A 23,985-nucleotide genomic window follows, 5' to 3' on the forward strand; every position below is an offset into this window, starting at 1 on the left:
GAACAGATAATGATCTTAAACAAATATAATGAATATAAATCTATGATGACAGTGAATATAACAGTTAGTGCAGCGCACACCAGGAGGGAAAGCTGGCAGCAAATCACCAACTCTGTTATTGTGTAAAAGCGTGAGATTATTTATGATATGAATCTATTGGATGATAAACAGACTCTTTATTATCTCTTATACATACACTTTGAACTGATTTATATGTTTATTTATATATTTATATATATATTTACATGTTTATTTATATATTTATATATATATTTACATGTTTATTTATATATTTATATATATATTTACATGTTTATTTATATATTTATATATATATTTACATGTTTATTTATATATATATTTACATGTTTATATATATATTTACATGTTTATTTATATATTTATATATATATATTTACATGTTTATTTATATATTTATATATATATATTTACATGTTTGTTTATATATTTATATATATATTTACATGTTTATATATATATTTACATGTTTATTTATATATTTATATATATTTACATGTTTATTTATATATTTATACTGCATCTTTCTCTGACCTGGTTTTTATCTTTTTTATTTTTTTATTCTTGCTGCTAATCCAACGTAATCTGGTTCTGAGTTCATCTCTGATGTTATGTTGAATGACCATAAATTAATGTAATGATTTAACTCATGTTTTTCTATTCAAACGTATTGATCACACACACACTGGGACGAGAACACATTGTTTTCATTACAGTCATCCTCAGTGTATGAGTTAATAAATGAATATGATTTCACCCGTCATATATCAGCTGACTGTAGATCAGTCTATCAGACATAAATCTATATCTTTCATAAATGATGTCATCAGTAAATGAAAGGATGAATTTATCATTAATAATCTGTCAGATGTATGCCAACCAGGGTCTTCTATCACTGGGCAGCTCGTTTTACTAAGGAGGCGGAGCTTTAGTACTCGCTAAGATCCTAGCCAGAACAAAACTTTCAGCCTAAGTTACCATGGTGATTTAGCTCCGTAAGTCGTTGATGAGCTTTGTAGTCCAGCACATACTGATTTAATCCTAGAAGTTAGCACAATAAAAGCTAATCTAGCTTCATAATTAAGGCCCTTATTATAATGAGTTATAGTTGTCAACCTACAGTAAATCTATATTTATTCTCTTAACTTTTACATAAGTACAGTTTGTACTATTACTTTGTGCTCTGAAGAAGCTTCAATTACAAATGACTTTTTTTTGATATTTCAATAAAATATTATTGCGCATCAGATATTTTAGTGTACATATGTATATGTTGTGTTTTGTTTTTATTGTGCAATGTCTTCTCTGTACTGTGTATGTCTACATTATGTTTGTAATGCGTGTGTATGTCTTGTTTATCTGTTTATTTACCTAATGCTGCTGAAACACTGCAGATTTCCTCTTTGTGGGACAAATAAAGCTTATTTTATCTTTTCACCACCTGTTAGTTTATCTTTAAATTCACTAAACCTTGTTTCTAATGTGTAATTATTGGGTTTTTGTCCCATACCTTCATTTTTCCTTTGGTTTTATTTTGAAATTGGACGGTTTTCCTTGTTTCCCTGTGGTTTTCAGTGGACGACATGTCTGACGGCGAGCTACGGGACAAAGCTCTGGGATTGGCTGAACACGCTCTGAGTGGAAAGTCTGAGCTAGAGCGATCAGCGCTGCTGCATCAGCACATTGGGAGCAGAGCCATGGGGGACATGGTCATAGAGACCTTTGAACTCAGCCCAGGTAGGAGGCTGGACACCAGGGGTGGGCTCAATTACATTTTAATTATCTATGTTCAATTACAACTCAATTTAGATTACACTGACCAGCATTTTTTCTGATTACAATTAAAATTTCAATTATTATTTTTCCACTGAAAGACAATTACAATTATGTTCTCAATTATTAAAGTTAAATTACAATCAAAAACAATTACCAAGCCTGAAATAAATAACCCTATGAAACATCTTTTCTCTAGTGTTAGCTTTCTGTTAGCATCTCTAATGCTAACGGGTCAGTTTGACCCATGTCTATAATCAGCTGTAAAATACACTTATAAATATGATTTATAATCTAATTAGTTTCTAATCTATTGATTACCTTGTTAGGCTTCCTGATCAATGAATATATTGGTATTAATATTTATGTTGTGGGCGTCTGAGACTACCCCTAGATTTAAATTTTGTTTAATCTTTTTAATAATGAAATGATTCTCAATCAAAGTGAATATGAAACATATTTTAATAATTAAGTACGTCTGTGTAAGACATAGAACTGGTTCCACAGGTTCATTTAAATTATAAACAACACTTTTTATAGAACGTTCATGTCAATTACAATTAAAAAAGTCAATTATCTCAACTCAATTACAATTAAATTACGATTACAACAGCAACAGAGTTTTCCAATTACAATTACTGTTAGAATTACGTCATAATTATCAGTTACGTGATTACAAATATAATTGACCCCAACCCTACCAGACACCACCTCACACCTTGGTTTATCTGAGCAATGTCTGTGGGGGTGTGTCTTAAAGTGATGTGTGTGTTCAGATAAAGGTGGAGGTGAGAGGCAGGAGGAGGAGCTACAGGCAGCTAAAGACCACGTTGAGGAGGAGGGAGGAGCCACACCCATCGCGGCCCCTGACTCTCCGTCCAAACTGCTGCCTGATCAGATCTCCTTCTTCAGTGGGAACCCGTCAGTGGAGATCATCCACGGCATCATGCACCTCTACAAGACCAAGTGAGTCCCTCAGTCTGATGATCATAGAGCTGGGCAATATAGACCAAAACTCATATTTTATCTCTAAGTGTCAATATATGATATTAATCTCAATATTTTAACTATTAAGTCTGAGCAGAATGATATGAAAAATGAGACACATTAACTAACAGCTGATCAATATGTTCCACTTTTGGCTTTTTCTCCTCTGAGGGACAGCACGTGTGAGTGAGTTCTGTAGTGTGTTTTGTTTAGATGAAGGTCTGGGTTCAGGATGATCCAATCACATGATCAGAAATCAGACCCGATCACGTGATTTCAGACTCGATCAGAATCTGACGTTATGTCCCGATCAGGATATACAGTTGTGTGTGAAAGTCAGGGCACCCCTTTAAAAACAGCATATTTTATATATTTAAAAAGTTATATTCATATTTACTGTCTCTCTGGTATATGGGAAAAAAAGACAATATTGTCAGGAAACATTAATGCATAGTTACATTTTATTTTATAAATTGAACAAAATTACAAAAATGAAAAACATAATTTTGGCATGTGCAAAAGTCGGGGCACCCTACAGCATCAGTACCTTCAGTACTTAGTAACACCCCCTCTGGCAGATATCACAGCTTGTAAACGCTTCTTATAGCCAACAACAAGTCTCTGGATTCTATTATTTGGGATTTTTCCCCATTCTTCCTTGCAAAAGGCTTCCAGTTCTGCAATATTCCTAGGACGTCTTGCATGCACAGCTCTTTTAAGATCTACCCACAGATTTTCGATAATGTTTAAGTCGGGAGACTGTGAAGGCCATTCCAAAACCTTCAGCTTGCGTTTCTTGAAGTAGTCCATGGTGGATTTGGAGGTATGTTTAGGATCATTATCCTGTTGTAGAAGCCATCCTCTTTTCAGCTTTAGCTTTTTTACAGATGCTGTGATATTTGCCTCCAGAATTTGCTGGTATTTATTTGAATCCATTCTTCCTCCACCCGAGCAATGTTTCCTGTCCCACTGGCTGCAACACAACCCCAAAGCATGATGGATCCACCCCCATATTTAACAGTTGGCAAGGTGTTCTTTTCATGAAATGCTGCTCCTTTTTTTCTCCAAACATACCTTTGCTTATTGTGGCCAAAGAGTTCTATTTTAACTTCATCAGTCCACAGCACTTGTTTCCAAAAGTCATCAGGCTTCTGTAGATGTTCTGTTGCATATTTTTGACGTTGTATTTTATGATGAGGTCATAGATAAGGTTTTTTTCTACAGACTCTTCCATGAAGGTCTTGTTTGTGCAAGTATCGGCGCACAGTGGAAGGGTGCACCACCACTCCTGAGTCTGCTAAATCTTCCTGGAGGTCTTTTGAAGTCAAATGTGGGTTTTGGTTTACCTTTCTGACCAGACTACGAGTTGTTCTCTCCGAGAGTTTCCTTGGTCTTCCAGATCTCTTCTTGACCTCCACAGTTCCCCTCACCTGCCATCTCTTAAATATGCCTCGCACTGTGGAAACTGCAAGCTGAAAACGCTTTGCTATCTTCTTGTAGCCCTCCCCGGCATTGTGGGCATCAATTACTTTCATTTTTTCTGTCTAACACAGCTTCTTAGAGGAACCCATGGTTGCTGAGTGTTTGTACAAGGTTTGTGGAGTCGCCGTATTTAAGAAACCCTCAAATTGGCACCAGCTGGCACTCCCTAATGACAATTGTTGACACATGCTTCAGGACCAATGAGCTGGTAGAGGTCTGAGCTTGTAAAAAGAATCTGACACTTTGAAACTCTCAGGGTGCCCCGACTTTTGCACATGCCAAAATTATGTTTTTCATTTTTGTAATTTTGTTCAATTTATAAAATAAAATGTAACTATGCATTAATGTTTCCTGACAATATTGTCTTTTTTTCCCATATACCAGAGAGACAGTAAATATGAATATAACTTTTTAAATATATAAAATATGCTGTTTTTAAAGGGGTGCCCTGACTTTCACACAACTGTATATGTATATTTATTATCATTATAGGGGTGGGCGGTATACCGGTTCATACCAAATACTGCTATATATTGTAGTTATGATATACATGTTTAATACATACTTGCCAACCCCCCGATTTTCCCGGGAGAATCCCGAATTTCATTGTACCTCCCGAAAATCTCCTGGGGCCACCATTCTCCCTATTTCTGCCCTGACATTGTGGGGGCGGACCATCCTTCACTGAGCGTCGTTTACGGCCGGACAATAATAACGATTACACCGCATAAGAAGAGGAAGAAGAGACATGGCGGCATGTAAGAAGAAGAAATATGCCTGCAAATTCCAAAATGACTGGAAAAAACAATTTAACTTTATTCAGAACAGCTGAAAAGGGAAGGGTTATGTGGCTGCAGTGTGTGTAGGTCAGACTTATCGATTGAACACGGAGGCTGAACGGACATCACGAGTCATCAACGGTCAGAGAAGCACAAAGATGGCTACGCTGTAGCTACAAGTAACATCCCATTTACGTTTGCGGATGTTTTCAACAAATCCGTGAAGGATATTTTCCCGGATTTAGAGATCGCTCACCAGTACGCAGAACAAAAGCTACTCAAATAGTGAAAGGTAAGTGTATATAAAATAATATTGTTTTCTAAGAGTTAGTATTTTAAGATTAAATTGTTAAATATATATATATATATATTTGTGTGTGTGTGTAAGCAGAACGTACAGTTTTTACATTATTATGTACTTTGATAGGTGCCATTGCCCCAGAATTAGACAAGGAAGTGATCGAACTGTGTCAAAACCAACCCTTTGGTTTGATGTGTGATGAAAGCACAAGCTGAAACATGGATAAAGTATGTATTTTATATTTACACTTCTCTTGTAAAGCCATTTGTGGGTGCTGTCAGTGAAAATTACTTTCTAAATAAATATTCTTTTTTGTTGGCCAGGGTTTGTGATCCAAAAACTCAGGAGGTGGTGACAAGGTTTCTGCACATGCCAGTGTGTAACATTGGCACAGCACAGAACCTCTTTGATCAGTGAACACAGTGCTAAGGTAAATGTAAATACATTACAATATGTTGGAGACAGACCACTAATAAGTCATGTTGTATATTGTTTATTCCTAGTGACAGAACAATTGATTGGAGAAATGTTGTGGTATTTAATAGTGATGATGCCAGTGTCATGGCATGCAGACATCCCTAATGGACATGTGATGCATCTGTCCTTTGGTCCAGTGAGCCTCAGGATGTGGCATCAGGCTCTATTGAAGACATCCTCAGCAGCATATATGCTCACTTTGACATCAGGTCATCATATTAATGTCACATGTTACACTTGCACATGTTTTCATTATTTAACAATTTCTTCGCTTTAAAAAAAAAAAAAAAAACTTAACTTCAGTGCCAAACGTTGTGAAGTCTTCAAAGAGTTTGTGGAGTTCACAGACAGAGACTCTGAAGATACTTTGATACTGTGCAACCAGGTGGCTCAACTTGCTGACTTGCATAAATCAGGTGCTCTGCCAGTGGGATGCACTGCAGACATATTTTGCCAGTCATGAGGATGTGGAGAAGCCTGGCAAGGTGAAGATGCTGGCAGAACATTTAACCTTTTCCTCTCCCTGGTTCTCAAACCACTGGCAGAGTTCAATGTTATGTTTCAGGTCAGCCAGCCTATCAAAAGATAAACTTACATAATTGTGATAATAAATAATGCCGTTATAATTTTTCATAACTGATAATCATGTGTTTCTAGGCTGAAGGAGTGATGGTTCATAGGCTGCACCAGGAGATGACCAACCTGGTGAGAAGATTCATGGGAAGATTTCTTCCTGCCAGCCTTATCGCTGACATCCCACTGAAGGATGCCAGCCTACAGTTACCAGACAGTGAACTCTTCCTTGGAGCAGCTGCACAAAACCTCTTGGAGGACAACATGGATGACCTTTCCTCCTCTGTCCCAATGATGATCAAGTAAACATTATGATTATTGTGTAGAGCTAACTGACATCCCATCATACAATGCCTGTCATTTTTTTGATCTGATCATGTGTCACAGGGCAGTTAGAGACTTCTTTTTAGCTGTGACCACAAAGATGATAACTACATTCCCCCTCGACAACATCATCCTCCAAAACCTGTCCGTGTTGGACTCAGAGTCACGGCATCAATTTTCTCCAAACTCAGGTGCACCGTGCATCCCCATTAATTGATGGTGGTAGTTGTTTAAGAGGAAAACAGAAAGCAATTATATCCCCAGCTCACTTATGCTAAATTTGCTCATTTTCATTTGCAGTTATAGAGTTAGAGAAAAGTCTGCCTCAGCTGTGGTTGGACCTGGATAACCTGAGGGAGGAAGTGGTGGAATACCAGGTGCTTGGCAGGAAAGATCTTCCTCAGGAAACAGGGATGGACAGGTTTTGGGCCATGCTAGGGAGAGATGGAAGATTCCAGACTCTGGTACATTTGATGAAGGCACTTTAGTGCGTGTCCCACAGCAGTGCATCATCAGAGAGGGTGTTCAGCATGGTTAGAACGATAGTGACAGAGAATAGAACAAGGATGGACAATTCAACCCTTAACGCACTCCTTTCCTGCAAATTAAATTTTGAAGGTCCTGCCCATACCTACGTGTTACTGGCTGCAACGCATTGCTCCTTCAAATCCAACCATGTGTAGGGAAGTGTTTGTTATGGTTATAGCCATTGTTGTATCGGCTATGTTTAATTTTCCTTTTGTTGATTATTTTTATTTTTATTTATTTTGATGGATAATTTATGCAATGTATGCCTTTTGTGTTTAATTTTATGTTATTTATTTTATTTATTCTACTACTACCACCATTTACCATTTGCACGGGTACTTTAAATGTGTTGTTCAAATAAAAGAACACTGTGAAATTGAATTATTTCATTTTCTCTTTCAAAAGCAAACTATTCCCCCCCCCCCCCCCCCCGCTCTTTTGAAAATCTCCCTAATTTTCAGGTCTCAAGGTTGGCAAGTGTGGTTTAATATACAGCCGTATCGGTATATTGATTACACAACGTTCAGACCTTTTCATTGTTGCACTGTGAAGGTAAACAGGAGCACTCTGGTTACCATGGTTACGGTGTAAATGGATCAGAAAGCTCTGAAGCTGCAGAAAAACTAGTAGAAAAAAGAGGAGGAGCCTGTCTGTTGTTTGGATGCAGAGCGGAGGTGGAGAGTTAGACACAAGTTCTCATACGTTTGTGAATAAATGAGTTCAACATCAGATAAATCTCTACATTTGTTCTGTTTGGAAGAGACCAAACGTACCGCTAGCCTCTCTGCTAACTAGCCTGATGCTAACTAGCCTGATGCTAGTGTGTGTACACTGTGCACAGATGTTTGAGGGCGTGTTTGTGTGATGTGTGTGTGAGAATAAACCATCCTAAGTCAATCTACTACAGTATGTCTATATCATCAGAGCCTACAGCAGGACGTACAGGTGTGTTCTACATCAACCTCTATCTACAGACCTCACACACTTTATTTAATAAACAGCTCATACTTTACATGATCTAAACATAACATTTTGATTCAATATTATTTAATCTTACACTAAAGTCTAAAGTTTTTAATTTATTGATTGATTGATTGATTAAGCTAGGTCACAGAAGTGTCTGTTTAGGGTTGAATGTTAAAATAAGGTGAATTAAATAAATAAGGGACGTCCTTAGTTCTGTTAGAACACACTGTGTTCATCTAAATGAGCTTTTCATGTATTTTGAGAAGTAACGAAAGCAGCGACTCCTAAAATCACTATTTTAATACAGAATAAGATAAAAATATATGTCTCAGAAATATGGAAAAAGTGTAAAGGACACTGTTTGACTGCATGCTATGAATAATATTAGATACTTGTAGGATGTGATTGGTACTGTGTGATTTTATACATAAAAACAAGTTATACTATATTGTCATTTTCTATATCGCCAAAATATATAAGTTGATACCATCTTTAATCTGGTTATATTGCCCAGCCCTAGTCTCACACTCAAGGATTAACCACAGTGGTGTGTTCTAACGACGTGTGTTCTAACAGTAAAATGACGTGTGTGTTCTAACGACATGTGTTCTAACGACGTGTGTTCTAACGACATGTGTTCTAACAACATGTGTTCTAACAACATGTGTTCTAACAACATGTGTTCTAACAACATGTGTTCTAACGACGTGTGTTCTAACAACGTGTGTTCTAACGACATGTGTTCTAACAACGTGTGTTCTAACGACGTGTGTTCTAACAACGTGTGTTCTAACGACATGTGTTCTAACAACGTGTGTTCTAACGACGTGTGTTCTAACGACGTGTGTTCTAACAACATGTGTTCTAACGACGTGTGTTCTAACAACATGTGTTCTAACGACGTGTGTTCTAACGACGTGTGTTCTAACAACGTGTGTTCTAACAACGTGTGTTCTAACGACATGTGTTCTAACAACATGTGTTCTAACGACGTGTGTTCTAACGACGTGTTCTAACGACGTGTGTTCTAACGACGTGTGTTCTAACAACGTGTGTTCTAACGACGTGTGTTCTAACGACGTGTGTTCTAACAACATGTGTTCTAACGACGTGTGTTCTAACGACGTGTATTCTAACAACATGTGTTCTAACGACGTGTGTTCTAACGACGTGTGTTCTAACGACGTGTTCTAACGACGTGTGTTCTAACGACGTGTGTTCTAACAACGTGTGTTCTAACGACGTGTGTTCTAACAACTTGTGTTCTAACGACGTGTGTTCTAACAGTAAAATGACGTGTGTGTTCTAACGTGTGTTCTAACAGTAAAATGATGTGTGTTCTAACAACATGTGTTCTAACGACGTGTGTTCTAACTACGTGTGTTCTAACGACGTGTGTTCTAACAGTAAAATGACGTGTGTGTTCTAATGTGTGTTCTAACAGTAAAATGACGTGTGTGTTCTAACGACGTGTGTTCTAACGACGTGTGTTCTAACAGTAAAATGACGTGTGTGTTCTAATGTGTGTTCTAACAGTAAAATGACGTGTGTGTTCTAACGACATGTGTTCTAACGACGTGTGTTCTAACGATGTGTGTTCTAACAACATGTGTTCTAACAACATGTGTTCTAACGACGTGTGTTCTAACAGTAAAATGACGTGTGTGTTCTAACAGTAAAATGACGTGTGTGTTCTAACGTGTGTTCTAACATTAAAATAACGTGTGTGTTCTAATGTGTGTTCTAACAGTAAAATGACGTGTGTGTTCTAATGTGTGTTCTAACAGTAAAATGACGTGTGTGTTCTAACGACGTGTGTTCTAACGATGTGTGTTCTAACAACATGTGTTCTAACAACATGTGTTCTAACGACGTGTGTTCTAACAGTAAAATGACGTGTGTGTTCTAACAGTAAAATGACGTGTGTGTTCTAACGTGTGTTCTAACATTAAAATAACGTGTGTTCTAACAGTAAAATGACGTATGTGTTCTAACGTGTGTTCTAACAGTAAAATGACGTGTGTGTTCTAACAGTAAAATGACGTGTGTGTTCTAACGTGTGTGTTCTAACAGTAAAATGACGTGTGTGTTCTAACGTGTGTTCTAACAGTAAAATAACGTGTGTGTTCTAACAGTAAAATAACGTGTGTGTTCTAACAGTAAAATGACGTGTGTGTTCTAACAGTAAAATGACGTGTGTGTTCTAACGTGTGTTCTAACAGTAAAATGACGTGTGTGTTCTAACGTGTGTTCTAACAGTAAAATAACGTGTGTGTTCTAACAGTAAAATAACGTGTGTGTTCTAACGTGTGTTCTAACAGTAAAATAACGTGTGTGTTCTAACAGTAAAATAACGTGTGTGTTCTAACAGTAAAATGACGTGTGTGTTCTAACGTGTGTTCTAACAGTAAAATGACGTGTGTGTTCTAACGTGTGTTCTAACAGTAAAATAACGTGTGTGTTCTAACGTGTGTTCTAACAGTAAAATAACGTGTGTGTTCTAACAGTAAAATAACGTGTGTGTTCTAACAGTAAAATGACGTGTGTGTTCTAACGTTTGTTCTAACAGTAAAATGACGTCTCTGACTGAGGATGTGAGACGCAGTGCGATGGTGTGTATCCTCACCGTTCCCGCCACCATGACCAGCCATGACCTGATGAAGCTCATGGCTCCTTTCAATGACGTGATGGAGCACATGAAGATCATCAGAGACTCCACCCCCAACCAGTACATGGTCCTCATCAAGTTCTGCTCCCAGGTGAGTCCTCCACAGAGAACACTGTTAACAGCAGGACTGATCATTAAGACACACGTGTTGTTAACAGGGTTGGGTTCAATTACATTTTTCAATAACAATTGTTATTAATTACCCATGTTCTTTTACAATTCAATTATGATTACAGTGACCAGTGTTTTTTCAATTACAATTGTTGTTTTATCCTCAGAAAGTCAATTACAATTACGTTCTCAATTACTAAAGTTCAATTAGAATTAGCTCATTCAGTACCAGCCGTTTTTGAGCATTTTGACTGATTTTTAAAGACCCACAGAATATTTTCTACTATGACTATCTGAAATCTGACACCAGATTCTGAAAGATTGAAGCCTCTACTTTATTTTTTTCTGGCTCGTTCCGTTCTTTTGTAATCAGCTGTTAAACAGAGCAAGTTTTACTGAAATCTTCAGTTTCAGAGCAAAAAGCTGAGAAAAAAGCCTTTTTGTAAAAAAAAAAAAAAAAACCCTGTCAGTGACTTTAAAGCTATGTTTTTGCTTTAGTGACAACTCTACCATCTGAATATTGTTTCCTTATATAAAACAAATAAAAACACTGAGACCAGGCTTTTGATGATAAAATTATTATTATTCATCTATCTGGGTCAGAGTTGAATTGATTTCTTACTGTATTTTGGCGTTCCTCCAACTTTCTCTCCCGTCAGTCTGCACACGTAACTTCCTCTTCCTCCCCGACATGCAGTGTGTCACTGCTTTCCCTGTTTTTTTATTGTTTTATCTCACCATCGCCACATTATCCATGAGTTCCACAGATGCTCTGGTTGAGTGTGTGCTGCTGGGAACGTCAACTCTGTACGTAGCGCCATTTTTTGTCTCATAAACTCCTTTCCTCTCTCTCTCTGAGCTCTGCTGAGCATGGATGATCTCTCATCCAAAGGTGCTGCTACCTCCTACATGTCACCTATTATTTTGCTATCTGGCTCACAGCATAAGAGATGCTAATGGTCCCAAATCAGCTGTAAAATACACTAAAAACAAATATCTATTGGTTACCTTCTTAGGCTTTTTAATCAATACAAATATTTACTACTAACTTAAACTACTAACGTAAACACCGTGGGATCAGGGGTCACCTCAGGACCTTTTCTGCGCAATGCGCGTCCCTTCAGGGTTGCATTACGTTCATACTCCAAACTGATCTAAAGGGGACATATGATGCTAAATCCACTTTTTTAGCCCTTAAATGCTTTTTGTTGTATATTTAGAGTGTTTAGAAGTACAGAAAAAATCAAATTAATCTCTTCAGGTGCTCCATTGATATCTTTATATTCTGTTTTGCTCATATTTTTCAATCTCTTTAGATTTTTCTATTCTCTATTACGTTTTTTGAACTATTACATCACAGTATTTGCAGCAGAACTGCCAAATTAGTTCATCAACTCCAGGTCCAACACTTCGAGCAATCCACCATTTTTATTTCTGGCTTTTATTTTGTAGTCCAAGCTCCAGGATGCAGAAGTTACGAGAGGATAAGTCTAAATGTTGGGTTGTTGGATGTAGTAACCCACACGCTTCATTACACCGTCTCCCAGCATCAGAACCTTTTCAAAGTGTCTGGTTGAGTTTTATTTTTTATAGAAATGTACCACATCTGTGGATAAGGTCATTTTTGTGTGTGTGAAGCACTTCAATGATGACTGCTTCATCAACCTCCACCAGTATAAAGAAGGATTTACAGAAAGACTTTGTCTGGTTGAGGGTTCAATTCCTTCTATCTTTGGAGACGATGAACAGAGCACTTCGGTAAGCTGTAAATAACGCTAAAAAGTGTGATGATAAGACGTCCCTGTCATTGTTTTGTTAGCATTAGCAGTTGCACCGTCTTCATATGTTAGCGCTGTGTGCTCGTTTTAGATCCTTGATGATATGGCCTACGTGATTTAATTTAAGTCTAAAGTTTTCATTAGTCATTTCATTTTGACGTTTTTGTCTTTGAAAAGACTGTATTAAAATGCATTTTGTGACGTTAGCTTGGCGCTAGCGTTAGCTCGGTGCTTGTGTTAGCTCACTTGTTAGGGTTCTGCAGGTTCATCATCTTCATTTTCATCTCGCTCCACTGGGTCAGACTCTGGCTGGAACATGTAAGGCTGGATGGACAAGTCTAACGTTGTTGACATTTTGTAAATAACCTCTGAATAAAAAGTTTATGAACCGCTACATAGCCGTATCTCTTCTATCAAACTACAAAAATGGCCGAGCAGGGTGGAGTTGAACCGAGTGTCACCTGAAGAGGGGGCGGGGTATGGAGTGTCTCATTTGCATTTAAAGAGACAGCACCAAAACGAGTTGCTCTAAGAAGCACATCAGAAAAGGGGTAGAAAAGGGGTGGAGCTATAATAATGAGGAATTCAGACCCAAGCATTGCAGTTCTGCTTTATATAGACCATAACTGTATGATTTATATGTAAAAAGGAAGGATTTAAAACCATGATATGTCCCCTTTAAGAAACATTTAATGTGTAATATGAACGATCACCAAAAAAAAAATCAGTTTGAAAAAAATCCAAATTGTGCATTAAGACCTTCACTGTGAACATTATAATGGTGTACTGTGGTGTGTAGTGGTAATTAATGGTACTAATATCAGCTGGAGTGATATGATACGTAAGAAATCCGCACTCTTGGAATGTTTGGAACTAACTGTTGTACAATAAAATATAACAAGATCTGTCATTGTTTTCATCAATAAGTCATTTATTTTTTTTCCCGGGGTGAGCATCCGTGTGGTGTTGGCCTAGCTCACTGTACTTCTATATAATCACACAAACAGCACAGATCAACCCGAGGCATAAAACACTGATTTATAAAGTCGGTCACGTTTTTAAGACTCTTTTTTATAAAACAGCATTAAAAAAACGTTCCAACTAAAACTATTATTCAGGATAAAAAGAACTAAAATGTGACTAAAACCAATATGTAATTAGCTGGAACACGCTCTTTCGTTTTCTCTGCTAACAGTGAGCGGTGTGATCACTAACCACGCCCTCAAGTCATGATCACATGTCAAACACAAACTCCGCCCTTTTTTAGTCTGCCTCTCAGAAGCATTTCTGCCCACATTTATGCTGATGCATTAAAATAACTGATATGAATGATTGGTTTGCTCTGTGCTCTCAGGCAGACGCCGACAGCTTCTACACGGCCTGCAACGGTCGACGGTTCAACTCCATCGAGGAAGCCGTTTGTCAGCTGGTGTATGTGGAGCGGGCCGAGGTCATCAGATCTGAGGAGGTGAAAGAGCACCCTGTAGAACCCTGTAGAACCCTGTAGAACCCCCAAACAAGCAACGTGTTTTATCTCATTGGATATTATTTACTTTAAAGGATCCTCCACTGTTTTTATAAATGTGTCCTAAAACCTTCTACTTTATAGTTTTAGATCCTGTGTTCCTCCATCTTTAAGTCACATGATTGATGATGTCACAAGGCCCCACTGCCTGTAAACATCTCATTGTTTCCTATTGGAGTGAAACATTCAGCCTGATTTTTAGATCATTTAGTAGATTTTTAGAATCAGAATCATTTTATTGTCATTGTTACTTCTTAGATGCACAATGAAATTAAAAAAATAGCAGCTCTCGTAAAAAAGTGTGAACAACAGAAGGTAGTGCAAAGATAAATGGTGCAAAAAACATTTAATCAAGTCTGTAAAAACTGCAAAATAAAATAGAATAGAATAGTGATGGACATTATAATCTTAAGAAAACAAAGGATATTTTACAAGAAAAGAGGGGTATTAAAACAGCAGATTCAGGGTTTGTTGGGGTTTGAGGCGTTCAGGGCAACAGCAGCTCTTGAGTAGAAACTGTTTTTGTCTTTATTGCCCTGAAACACTTCCCTGAGGGCAGAAGTTGGAAAAGGTGGTGACCAGGGTGTGAGGGGTCCCTAAGGATGTTGTGGGCTCTCCTGAGGTAGCGGGTGTTATATTTGTCTTCCAGGGGTGGGAGAGGGCACCCAATCAGTCTCTGGGCGGTGTTTATGACCCTCTGGAGCTTCTTCCTATCTACTGTGGTACAGTTGGAGAACCACAGCGAGATGCCTCAGCTCAGCACTGACTCCACCGAGCAGCGGTAGAAGCACAACAAGAGCTCTGATTTTAAGTTGTTCTTCCTGAGGAGTTAACAGTCCAGCTCAAGTCCCCACTGATGTGGATGCCCAGGAACCTAAAGTCTGACACCATCTCCACCCCATCCCCATTTATGTTGAATGTCCGGTTTACACCGGCTGGAGGTTGCTGGTGGTGCACCATTCTGACAGACTCTTCACCTCCACCCTGTAAGCTGTCTCATCTCCTCCTGAGATGAGCCCCACCACCGTGGTGTCATCTGAAAACTTATTGATGGGGGTGCAGTCGTAGGTGTAGAGGGTGTAGAATAGGGGGCTTAGTGCACAGCCTTGTGGAGAGCCGGTGCTGGTGCTCAGTGCTGAGGACAGGTGGTGTCCTACTTTCACCCTCTGGGAGCGGTCTGTCAGGAAGTCCATAATCTAGACGCAGATGTTGTGGGAGAGACCCAGATCATCCAGCTTGCCTACCAGTGTGCTCGGGATGATGGTGTTGAAGGCCGAGCTGAAGTCCAGGAAGAGCAGTCTCATGTAGCTCCTTCAATGTTCCAGGTGGGTCAGTGTGGTGTGCAAAGCAGTGGCGATGATGTCCTCCATAGACTGGTTGGCTCTGTAGGCAAACTGGTGGGGGTCGAGTGTGGGCGGTAGGCATGATATGATGTGACTCCGGACCAGTTTCTCAAAACACTTCATGATGATGGGGGTGAGTGCCACTGGCCAGTAGTCATTGAGACTGCTGATATTGTCTTTTTTTGGCAGAGGGATGACGGTGGATGACTTTAAGCAGGATGGGATGAAACACTGGGAGAGGAACTGGTTAAAGATGCTGGTAAAAACCCCAGCTAGTTGGTCTGCGCAGTCCCTCAGCACCCTTTCAGTCACACCATCAGGTCCAGCAGCTTTTCGGGGTTCGCTGCCCTCAGGGCCCTCACTTCCTCTTCCTGCACGGTGAAGGTCTGGCTGTGGAGGGATGTCAGCTGCAGTGTGGGCCCCGCTGATGGCTCAACCTCTAAATGGGCGAAGAAGTGGATGGTTAAACTCCTCCGCCAATGAGGCGTCCCCAGAGATTGTGGTGGTGTTGGTGATGTGCTGGATCCCTTGCCACATCTGCCAGCTGTTGTTGCTGCTGAAGTCCTCCTTGATTCTCTGCTTGTAGACTGCCTTGGCCTCTCTGATGCCTCTCTTCAGAGCAGCACGAGCACAGCTGTACAGCTCCTTGTCTCCAGAGCTGAAGGTGCTGTTTCTCTCCTTCAGCAGTTCCTTGACCTGCTTGTTCATCCAGGGCTTCTGATTTGGAAACATCCAGATATGCTTATCCACTGTGACGGTGTTAACACAGTGTTGGATGTAGCCAAGTACTACTGATCTGAATACCCCCAAGTTCTGATGGCAGAAAATGTCCCAGTCTGTGCTTTCAAAGCAGTCTTGCAGCTGCTGCGGAAGCACCGTCGGGCCAAGATGTCACAGTTCGAGTTGTGGGGGGTGAACGCCTCTTCAGTGGTTTGTATGCAGGAATCAGGAGCAGTGACATATGATCAGAGGAGCCCAGGTGGGGCAGCTGAGTGGTCCTGTAGCATGCTTAATGTTGGAGTAGGCTTTATCCAAGGTGTTAGCTCCCCTGGTGGCACATTTAATGTGCTGGTGGAATTTAGGAAGCACTACTTTCAAATCAGCATGATTGAAGTCCCCCGAGATCACATGCACTGCTCCGGGGTGGTTGTTCTGTTGCCGGCTGAGAGCATTGTTTAAGTGGCTAATAGCCGTGCTAATGCTAGCATCCAGTGGAATGTACACAGCAGTTACCAGGACAACGGCAAACTCACGCGGAGGGTACAGGGGTCTGCACCTAACCATAACAAATTCCAGGTCTGCAGAGCAGTGCCTGTCAATAATGGTGGCATTTGTGCAACAGCTGTTGTTCACGTAGATACAGAGCGCCCCCTCCCCTGCTCTTACTGGAGTCCAGGTTCCTCATCCATCTTGTTTGCGAGGGATCTGACATTAGAGAGGAAAATGTTGGGCAGCGGCGGTTTGTGTGGCCTTCTCCGCAGCTGTGCGAGGACGCCTGCCCGGCAGCCTCGCTTTTGTTTCCTCTCCCTGCGTCACCTCCTCCTCCTGCTCGTAGGCAAGTGTCTCCACGGGGAGCTCGGTGTCTGGGCTATGTTCAGCGGTTTGTTATGCGTGTCAATAAAGTCCTCGGTTACGCCTTGTTCGCTTCGTAATCCATTGAGGAAAAGATCCTCTCGGCTGTAGGTGATAAGCGCACAGCAGGTCGAGCTGAGAAAAAACATCATTTAGTAGCTTTTTAGATCATTTAACAGCTTTAATAGAGTATAAATAATAGAAATAACTAGAATATTTACATTTCCTGAAGAAAATACAAATGAGGATGCAGGTGCTGGCCTGCGTTGCTCACTTAGTTGCTCAATAGCTGCTTAGTTGCTGATTTACTTGCTTAGTTGCTCACATACTGCTTAGTTGCCCACTTAGTTGCTTAGTTGCTCAATAGCTGCTTAGTTGCTCACTTAGTTTCTTAATAGTTTCTTAGTTGCTCACATATTGCTTAGTTGCCCAATAGTTGCTTCGTTGCTCACTTAGTTGCTTGATAGTTGCTTAGTTGCTCACTTTGTTGCTTGATAGTTGCTTCGTTGCTCACTTATTGCTTAGTTGCCCATTTAGTTTCTTAGTTGCTCAATAGTTGCTTCGTTGCTCACTTAGTTTCTTAATAGTTGCTCAATAGTTGCTTAGTTGCTGACTTACTTGCTTAGTTGCTCACTTATTGCTTAGTTGCCCAATAGTTGCTTCGTTGCTCACTTAGTTACTTGATAGTTGCTTAGTTGCTCACTTATTGCTTAGTTGCCCACTTAGTTGCTCAATAGTTGCTTAGTTGCTCACTTCATTGCTTACTTAGTTGCTCACTTAGCATTAGCATTAGTGCAGCAACCTTATTAGCCTAGCTGTAGCATTAGCCTAATGCTAGCATTAGCATAATTAGCCTAGCAATAGCTTATTATTAGCATTTAGGTTGTAATGGTTGGTGGTAGTAGCTGAACATGTTAAAGGTTCCATGGTTTGCATCAGTTACAAAATGGCTGACGATGAGGGCTTAAAAGTTCCAATAAGAGGAAAAAAAGTTGGAACTTTCAATGAAAATGGAAGAGAGCAAAAAGTTCTACGGGAAATAACTCAAAAAGGTGAAAAGTTTCAAAAAACTGGAACATAGCAGAGATGTGTAGAATTTTCAGAAAAGTTTGATAATCAATTGTTGAAATTGGTTTAAAATTGTGGGACGAGTTTGAGGAAACGGAAGAATAAAATATAATAATAAAGGTTAATGATTTATATAATAATCTAAATCTGTGACCACAGGGGGCGACAGTTCCAACTCTGTAGTTTGGTAGTAGACAATGAAGCAGAGAAGAAGAGCTCTCATAAGGGACCTTTACTCTCCTTTAAACAGTGCGCTGACACGCTCTGGTGGAGGAAGTTAGAGAGTAAATCACTGACTGTAGAAGTCACTTTGGGCCACACTTGTAAAAACAGTGGAGGATCCTTTAAAGCCCTTTTATTTTGAAGCTCAGGTTTGGCCCTACATCCTCCTCAGGGGGCCAGCCTGCCTGTGATGGAGCTGACCGAGCTTCCTAAATGCACCGTGTGTCTGGAGAGGATGGACGAGTCGGTGAACGGCGTTCTAACCACGCTGTGTAACCACAGCTTCCACAGCCAGTGTCTGCAGCGCTGGGAGGACGCCTCGTGAGTGCCACGCCTCTTCCTGTGATTGTGTGTGTGTGTTCCTAACACTGCTGTGTGTTCCTCAGATGTCCTGTGTGCAGGTACTGTCAGACTCCAGAACCCGTGGAGGAGAACAAATGCTTCGAGTGTGGCGTGCAGGAGGTCCACCACGCTGCTCATCTTCTACAGAACATCACTTTGGTTCCTCTGTCGTGTTTTTCACGTGTTTCTAATGTTTGCGTCTGCAGAACCTGTGGATCTGTTTGATCTGTGGTCACATCGGGTGCGGCCGCTACGTTAGCCGTCACGCCTACAAACACTTTGAGGAAACGCAGCACACGTACGCCATGCAGCTCACCAACCACCGTGTGTGGGACTACGCTGGAGGTAAGAAACCTGCTGACTGTGCGTCTGTGTGTGAGTGAAGAAGATTAAACGTTCTACATTTATACAGAGGTGCTGTACACCATCATGTTCCACACATACTGTAAGATACTACGTTCATATTACTGCTGCACAGTCCCCCCTAAACACTCCCATTGACCTTGGTGCATTGCATTATGGGATGTGGAGTCCTGTAGACTTTTGGTTCTCAACCTTTTCAGCCTGCGACCCTCCAAAATAAAGGTTTCAGAGAGCAGGGACCCTCCAAAATAAAGGTTTCAGAGAGCAGGGACCCTCCAAAATAAAGGTTTCAGAGAGCAGGGACCCTCCAAAATAAAGGTCCAGAGAGCAGGGACCCTCCAAAATAAAGGTCCCATAGAGCAGGGACCCTCCAAAATAAAGGTCCCAGAGAGCAGGGACCCTCCAAAATAAAGGTCCCAGAGAGCAGGGACCCTCCAAAATAAAGGTCCCAGAGAGCAGGGACCCTCCAAAATAAAGGTCCCATAGAGCAGGGACCCTCCAAAATAAAGGTCCCAGAGAGCAGGGACCCTCCAAAATAAAGGTCCCAGAGAGCAGGGACCCTCCAAAATAAAGGTCCCAGAGAGCAGGGACCCTCCAAAATAAAGGTTTCAGAGAGCAGGGACCCTCCAAAATAAAGGTTTCAGAGAGCAGGGACCCTCCAAAATAAAGGTCCAGAGAGCAGGGACCCTCCAAAATAAAGGTCCCATAGAGCAGGGACCCTCCAAAATAAAGGTCCCAGAGAGCAGGGACCCTCCAAAATAAAGGTCCCAGAGAGCAGGGACCCTCCAAAATAAAGGTCCCAGAGAGCAGGGACCCTCCAAAATAAAGGTCCCATAGAGCAGGGACCCTCCAAAATAAAGGTCCCAGAGAGCAGGGACCCTCCAAAATAAAGGTCCCAGAGAGCAGGGACCCTCCAAAATAAAGGTCCCAGAGAGCAGGGACCCTCCAAAATAAAGGTCCCAGAGAGCAGGGACCCTCCAAAATAAAGGTCTCAGAGAGCGGGGACCCTCCAAAATAAAGGTTTCAGAGAGCAGGGTCCCTCCAAAATAAAGGTCCCATAGAGCAGGGACCCTCCAAAATAAAGGTCCCAGAGAGCAGGGACCCTCCAAAATAAAGGTCCCATAGAGCAGGGACCCTCCAAAATAAAGGTCCCATAGAGCAGGGACCCTCCAAAATAAAGGTCCCATAGAGCAGGGACCCCCACTGTATCTGAAGGTGGTTGAACACAGACATGAACATTGAAGAACAGTCATATGGAGACAGGACCATCTATAAGGGGGAATAAAGGAGAGATTTTTGGGGTCCATCCATAAAGTCAGTAAAATGATGGTTTATTGTTCTATTAATCTGTGATAACCACATTTATTTATTCATCTGAATAATATCCACTGTTATCCAGGAACGTTTATTATTATTATATTCATCTTAAAGATGGAAATCATGGTTTTAATCACTAATAAAATGGTTCAAAGTGAATAAAAATGGTGGAAAAGGAGGTGAAATGAGATTTTAAAAACCACAGAAATTGGTTCAAAGTTATAAATTAAAGTGAATAAAAACAGACAGAAAAAGTGTAAATATTAGAACAATTAGTTTAAACTGATAAATAATGGACATGACAAATGATGAATGTGGTTAAATTGTCAAAAATAATCATGAAATATGATGAAAAGAGGTTAAAAGTGACAATAATAGGTCAATATATAGACATTAGGTGTAAAAGTGGTGGAAAGGGTTTATAAGTGATGAACATGTCTGGAAAGTATAAAAATATGGAGTAAAGTCATTAAAAGTAAAAAAAAAAGTGATGAAAATAGATTAAAATATGGAGAGTTTCAGAAAAAGTAAAAACAAGGAAAAATGGGCTGAAATTGTTTAGAAAATATTCTTAGTTTCTTGAAAGCATCTGGTGACCCACTCCCAGTGTCTCGTGACCCCTAATGGGGTCCTGACCCCAAGGTTGAGAAGTGTTTAGTGAGTTTTTGTGTTAGTTGCTAAAAACTCTGACAGTGACTCCAACACATTCCCAGATGTTTGTTCAACACAAAGATGTGAATGTGTCTGATTTATAATGTGTGATGTAATGAGTGACATCACAGAGAATAATGACCTATTCATATATTATTAATAATAACATGTCACTTCCTCTTTGTTTGGAGGAGAAACACAAGAAATCACAGACAGAATGAAGTAACTCCACATCCCACAATGCAATGCACCAGTCTGAGAATGTTTACAGTGAAGAAACTTTAGTCTCTTTAAGTTCCAACTGATCTTTGATGTATTGATCATGAATGATGTCATCAACATTCAAACTGTTTGATTGTGTTCACAGATAACTACGTCCACCGCCTGGTGGCCAGTAAGACAGACGGTAAGATGGTCCAGTTTGAGTGTGAGGGGGTCATGTGTCACGCTGAGAAGATTGATGCTCTGCAGCTGGAGGTCAGCCTCTGTCTCACACACACACACACACACACAGAGGAAGGAGGTTCAAATACTGTGTGTGTGTGTGTGTGTGTGTGTGTGTGTGTGTGTGTAGTACTCCTACCTGCTGACCAGTCAGCTGGAGTCCCAGAGGATCTACTGGGAGAACAAGATTGTCCACCTGGAGAAGGAGACGACCCAGGAGGTGATTAGAACCTATAGTGAACACTTTGATGTTTTTATTAAAGAATTTAACAACTTATTAAAATCAGAATCTGTTAGAGAAGCAAAAGTTCAACTTCTATAAAATGTAATTTAACACTTTGATGAACATTCCACTAACTGTATTTACTGGTTCTCACAAGTTATAAAATTAATGAGTCGTATTTCATTGCATTAGTTTGTATTCTTTGATATTGTGATGTATATAGTATTGTTTAGTAACAAGATCGTATCGATAGATCCATGGCAATGAACAGGCCTAATAGAACCAGTCAGATCTATTCATGCATTTCTATGTAGAGCTGATGAACTTCACCTTTACTTTGAAACTTCTGAATACATTTGAAGAATCAACAGATATTTAGCCTCAGTGTGCGTCAGCTTTTTAATGCTGCAGGTTCTAAATGTATCTGGATAACTTGGAAGAACGCTCCTTTTTCTAATCATACTATAGTATATACTAGATACCCTCATTTCTGGACTGTTAGCCGCTGCATTTTTCTCACGCTTTGAACCCTACGGCTTAAACAATGACGCTGCTAAATTGTGGATTTTTCCCAGTCTTAAAGCTTCATGCTGTCACATTAGATCAGGTGGAACAATGAGACTGTTTACATTAGATCCTTTTTGCTCACACAGAATCATTTTGATCACTATGATACACACTGCCTCGTCATAGCAACAACACAGAGAAATGTTGTCAGAGAGAGAGAGAAAGGCCTATTCACTATGGCCAAGACCAAAGAGCTGTCAAAGGACACCAGAAACTAAACTGTAGACCTGCACCAGGCTGGGTAGAGTGAGTCTACAATAGGTAAACAGCTTGGTGTGAAGAAATTAACTGTGGGAGCAATTATTAGAAAATGGAAGACATACAAGACACTGATAATCTCCCTCCATTTGGGGCTCCAAGATCTCACCCCGTGGGGTCAAAATTATCACGGTGAGCAAAAATCCCAGAACCACACGGGGGGACCTAGTGAATGACCTGCAGAGAGCTGGGACCAAAGTAACAAAGGTTACCATCAGTAACACACTACGCCACCAGGGACTCAAATCCTGCAGTACCAGACGTGTCCCCCTGATTAAACCACTACATGTCCAGGCCCGTCTGAAGTTTGATAGAGAACATCTAGATGATCCAGAAGAGGATTGGGTGACGGTCATATGGTCAGATGAAACTAAAATAGAACTTTTTGGTAAAAACTCAACTAGTCGTGTTTGGAGGAGAAAGAACACCATACCTACTGTAAAGCATGTGGGTGGTAACATCATGCTTTGGGGCTGTTTCTCTGCAAAGGGACCAGGACGACTGATCCATGTAAAGGAAAGAATGAATGGGGACATGTATCGTGAGATTCTGAGTGAAAACCTCCTTCAATCAACAAGGACATTGAAGATGAAACATGGCTGGTCTTTCAGCACGACAATGATCACAAACACATCGCCCTGGCAACAAAGGAGTGGCTTTATAAGAAGCATTTCAAGATCCTGGAGTGGCCTAGCCAGTCTCCAGATCTCAACCCCATAGAAAATCTTTGGAGGGAGTTGAAAGTCCGTGTTGCCTAGCGACAGCACCAAAACATCACTGCTCTAGAGGAGATCTACATGGAGGAATGGACCAACATACCAGCAACAGTGTGGGAAAACCTTATGAAGACTTACAGAAAACATTTGACCTCTGTCATTGACAACAAAGGGTACATTACAAAGTACTGAGATGAACTTTTGATATTGACCAAATGCTTATTTTCTACTATAATTTACAAATTAATTCATTAAAAATCCTACAATATGATTTTCTGGATTTTTTTCTCATGTTGTCTCTCATAGTTGAGGTTTATCTATGATGTAAATTACAGACCTCTCATCTTTTTAAGTGGAGAACTTGTACAATTGGTGGCTGAATAAATACTTTTTTGCCTCTCTTATCTCTCCCTGCTGCTGCTTTGTCTGGTCCTGTGATTCTAACGAGTTTCTCTCTGTGACTCATTTAAAACTGGAATCATGGAATTAATTAGTTGTTCTCTCAGTGCTATCAACCACATTTTCTACAAAAAGAACCGGGGGTGGTGAACCTGCATGTCCAAGTGGGACGTTTACGGCTGGATACAC

General features: G+C 40.3%; 1 protein-coding gene across 2 annotated transcripts in view; it reads left to right on the plus strand.

The window, feature by feature from the left end:
- Positions 1-23,985, plus strand: part of LOC114473361 (BRCA1-associated protein-like) — a 28,839-nt gene that overhangs the window by 1,733 nt on the left and 3,121 nt on the right. For both annotated transcript variants that reach the window (XM_028462931.1, XM_028462930.1), the window contains exons 2-10: positions 1,615-1,776; positions 2,589-2,778; positions 10,799-10,988; positions 14,141-14,254; positions 18,689-18,837; positions 18,903-18,978; positions 19,065-19,203; positions 21,557-21,666; positions 21,764-21,853. In XM_028462931.1, coding sequence (XP_028318732.1) covers positions 1,615-1,776; positions 2,589-2,778; positions 10,799-10,988; positions 14,141-14,254; positions 18,689-18,837; positions 18,903-18,978; positions 19,065-19,203; positions 21,557-21,666; positions 21,764-21,853 — 1,220 coding nt within the window. The remainder of the gene's footprint in view (positions 1-1,614; positions 1,777-2,588; positions 2,779-10,798; positions 10,989-14,140; positions 14,255-18,688; positions 18,838-18,902; positions 18,979-19,064; positions 19,204-21,556; positions 21,667-21,763; positions 21,854-23,985) is intronic.

Source organism: Gouania willdenowi, chromosome 12 (assembly GCF_900634775.1).
Source record: "Gouania willdenowi chromosome 12, fGouWil2.1, whole genome shotgun sequence".
In the NCBI taxonomy this organism is placed as follows: Eukaryota; Metazoa; Chordata; class Actinopteri; order Blenniiformes; family Gobiesocidae; genus Gouania; species Gouania willdenowi.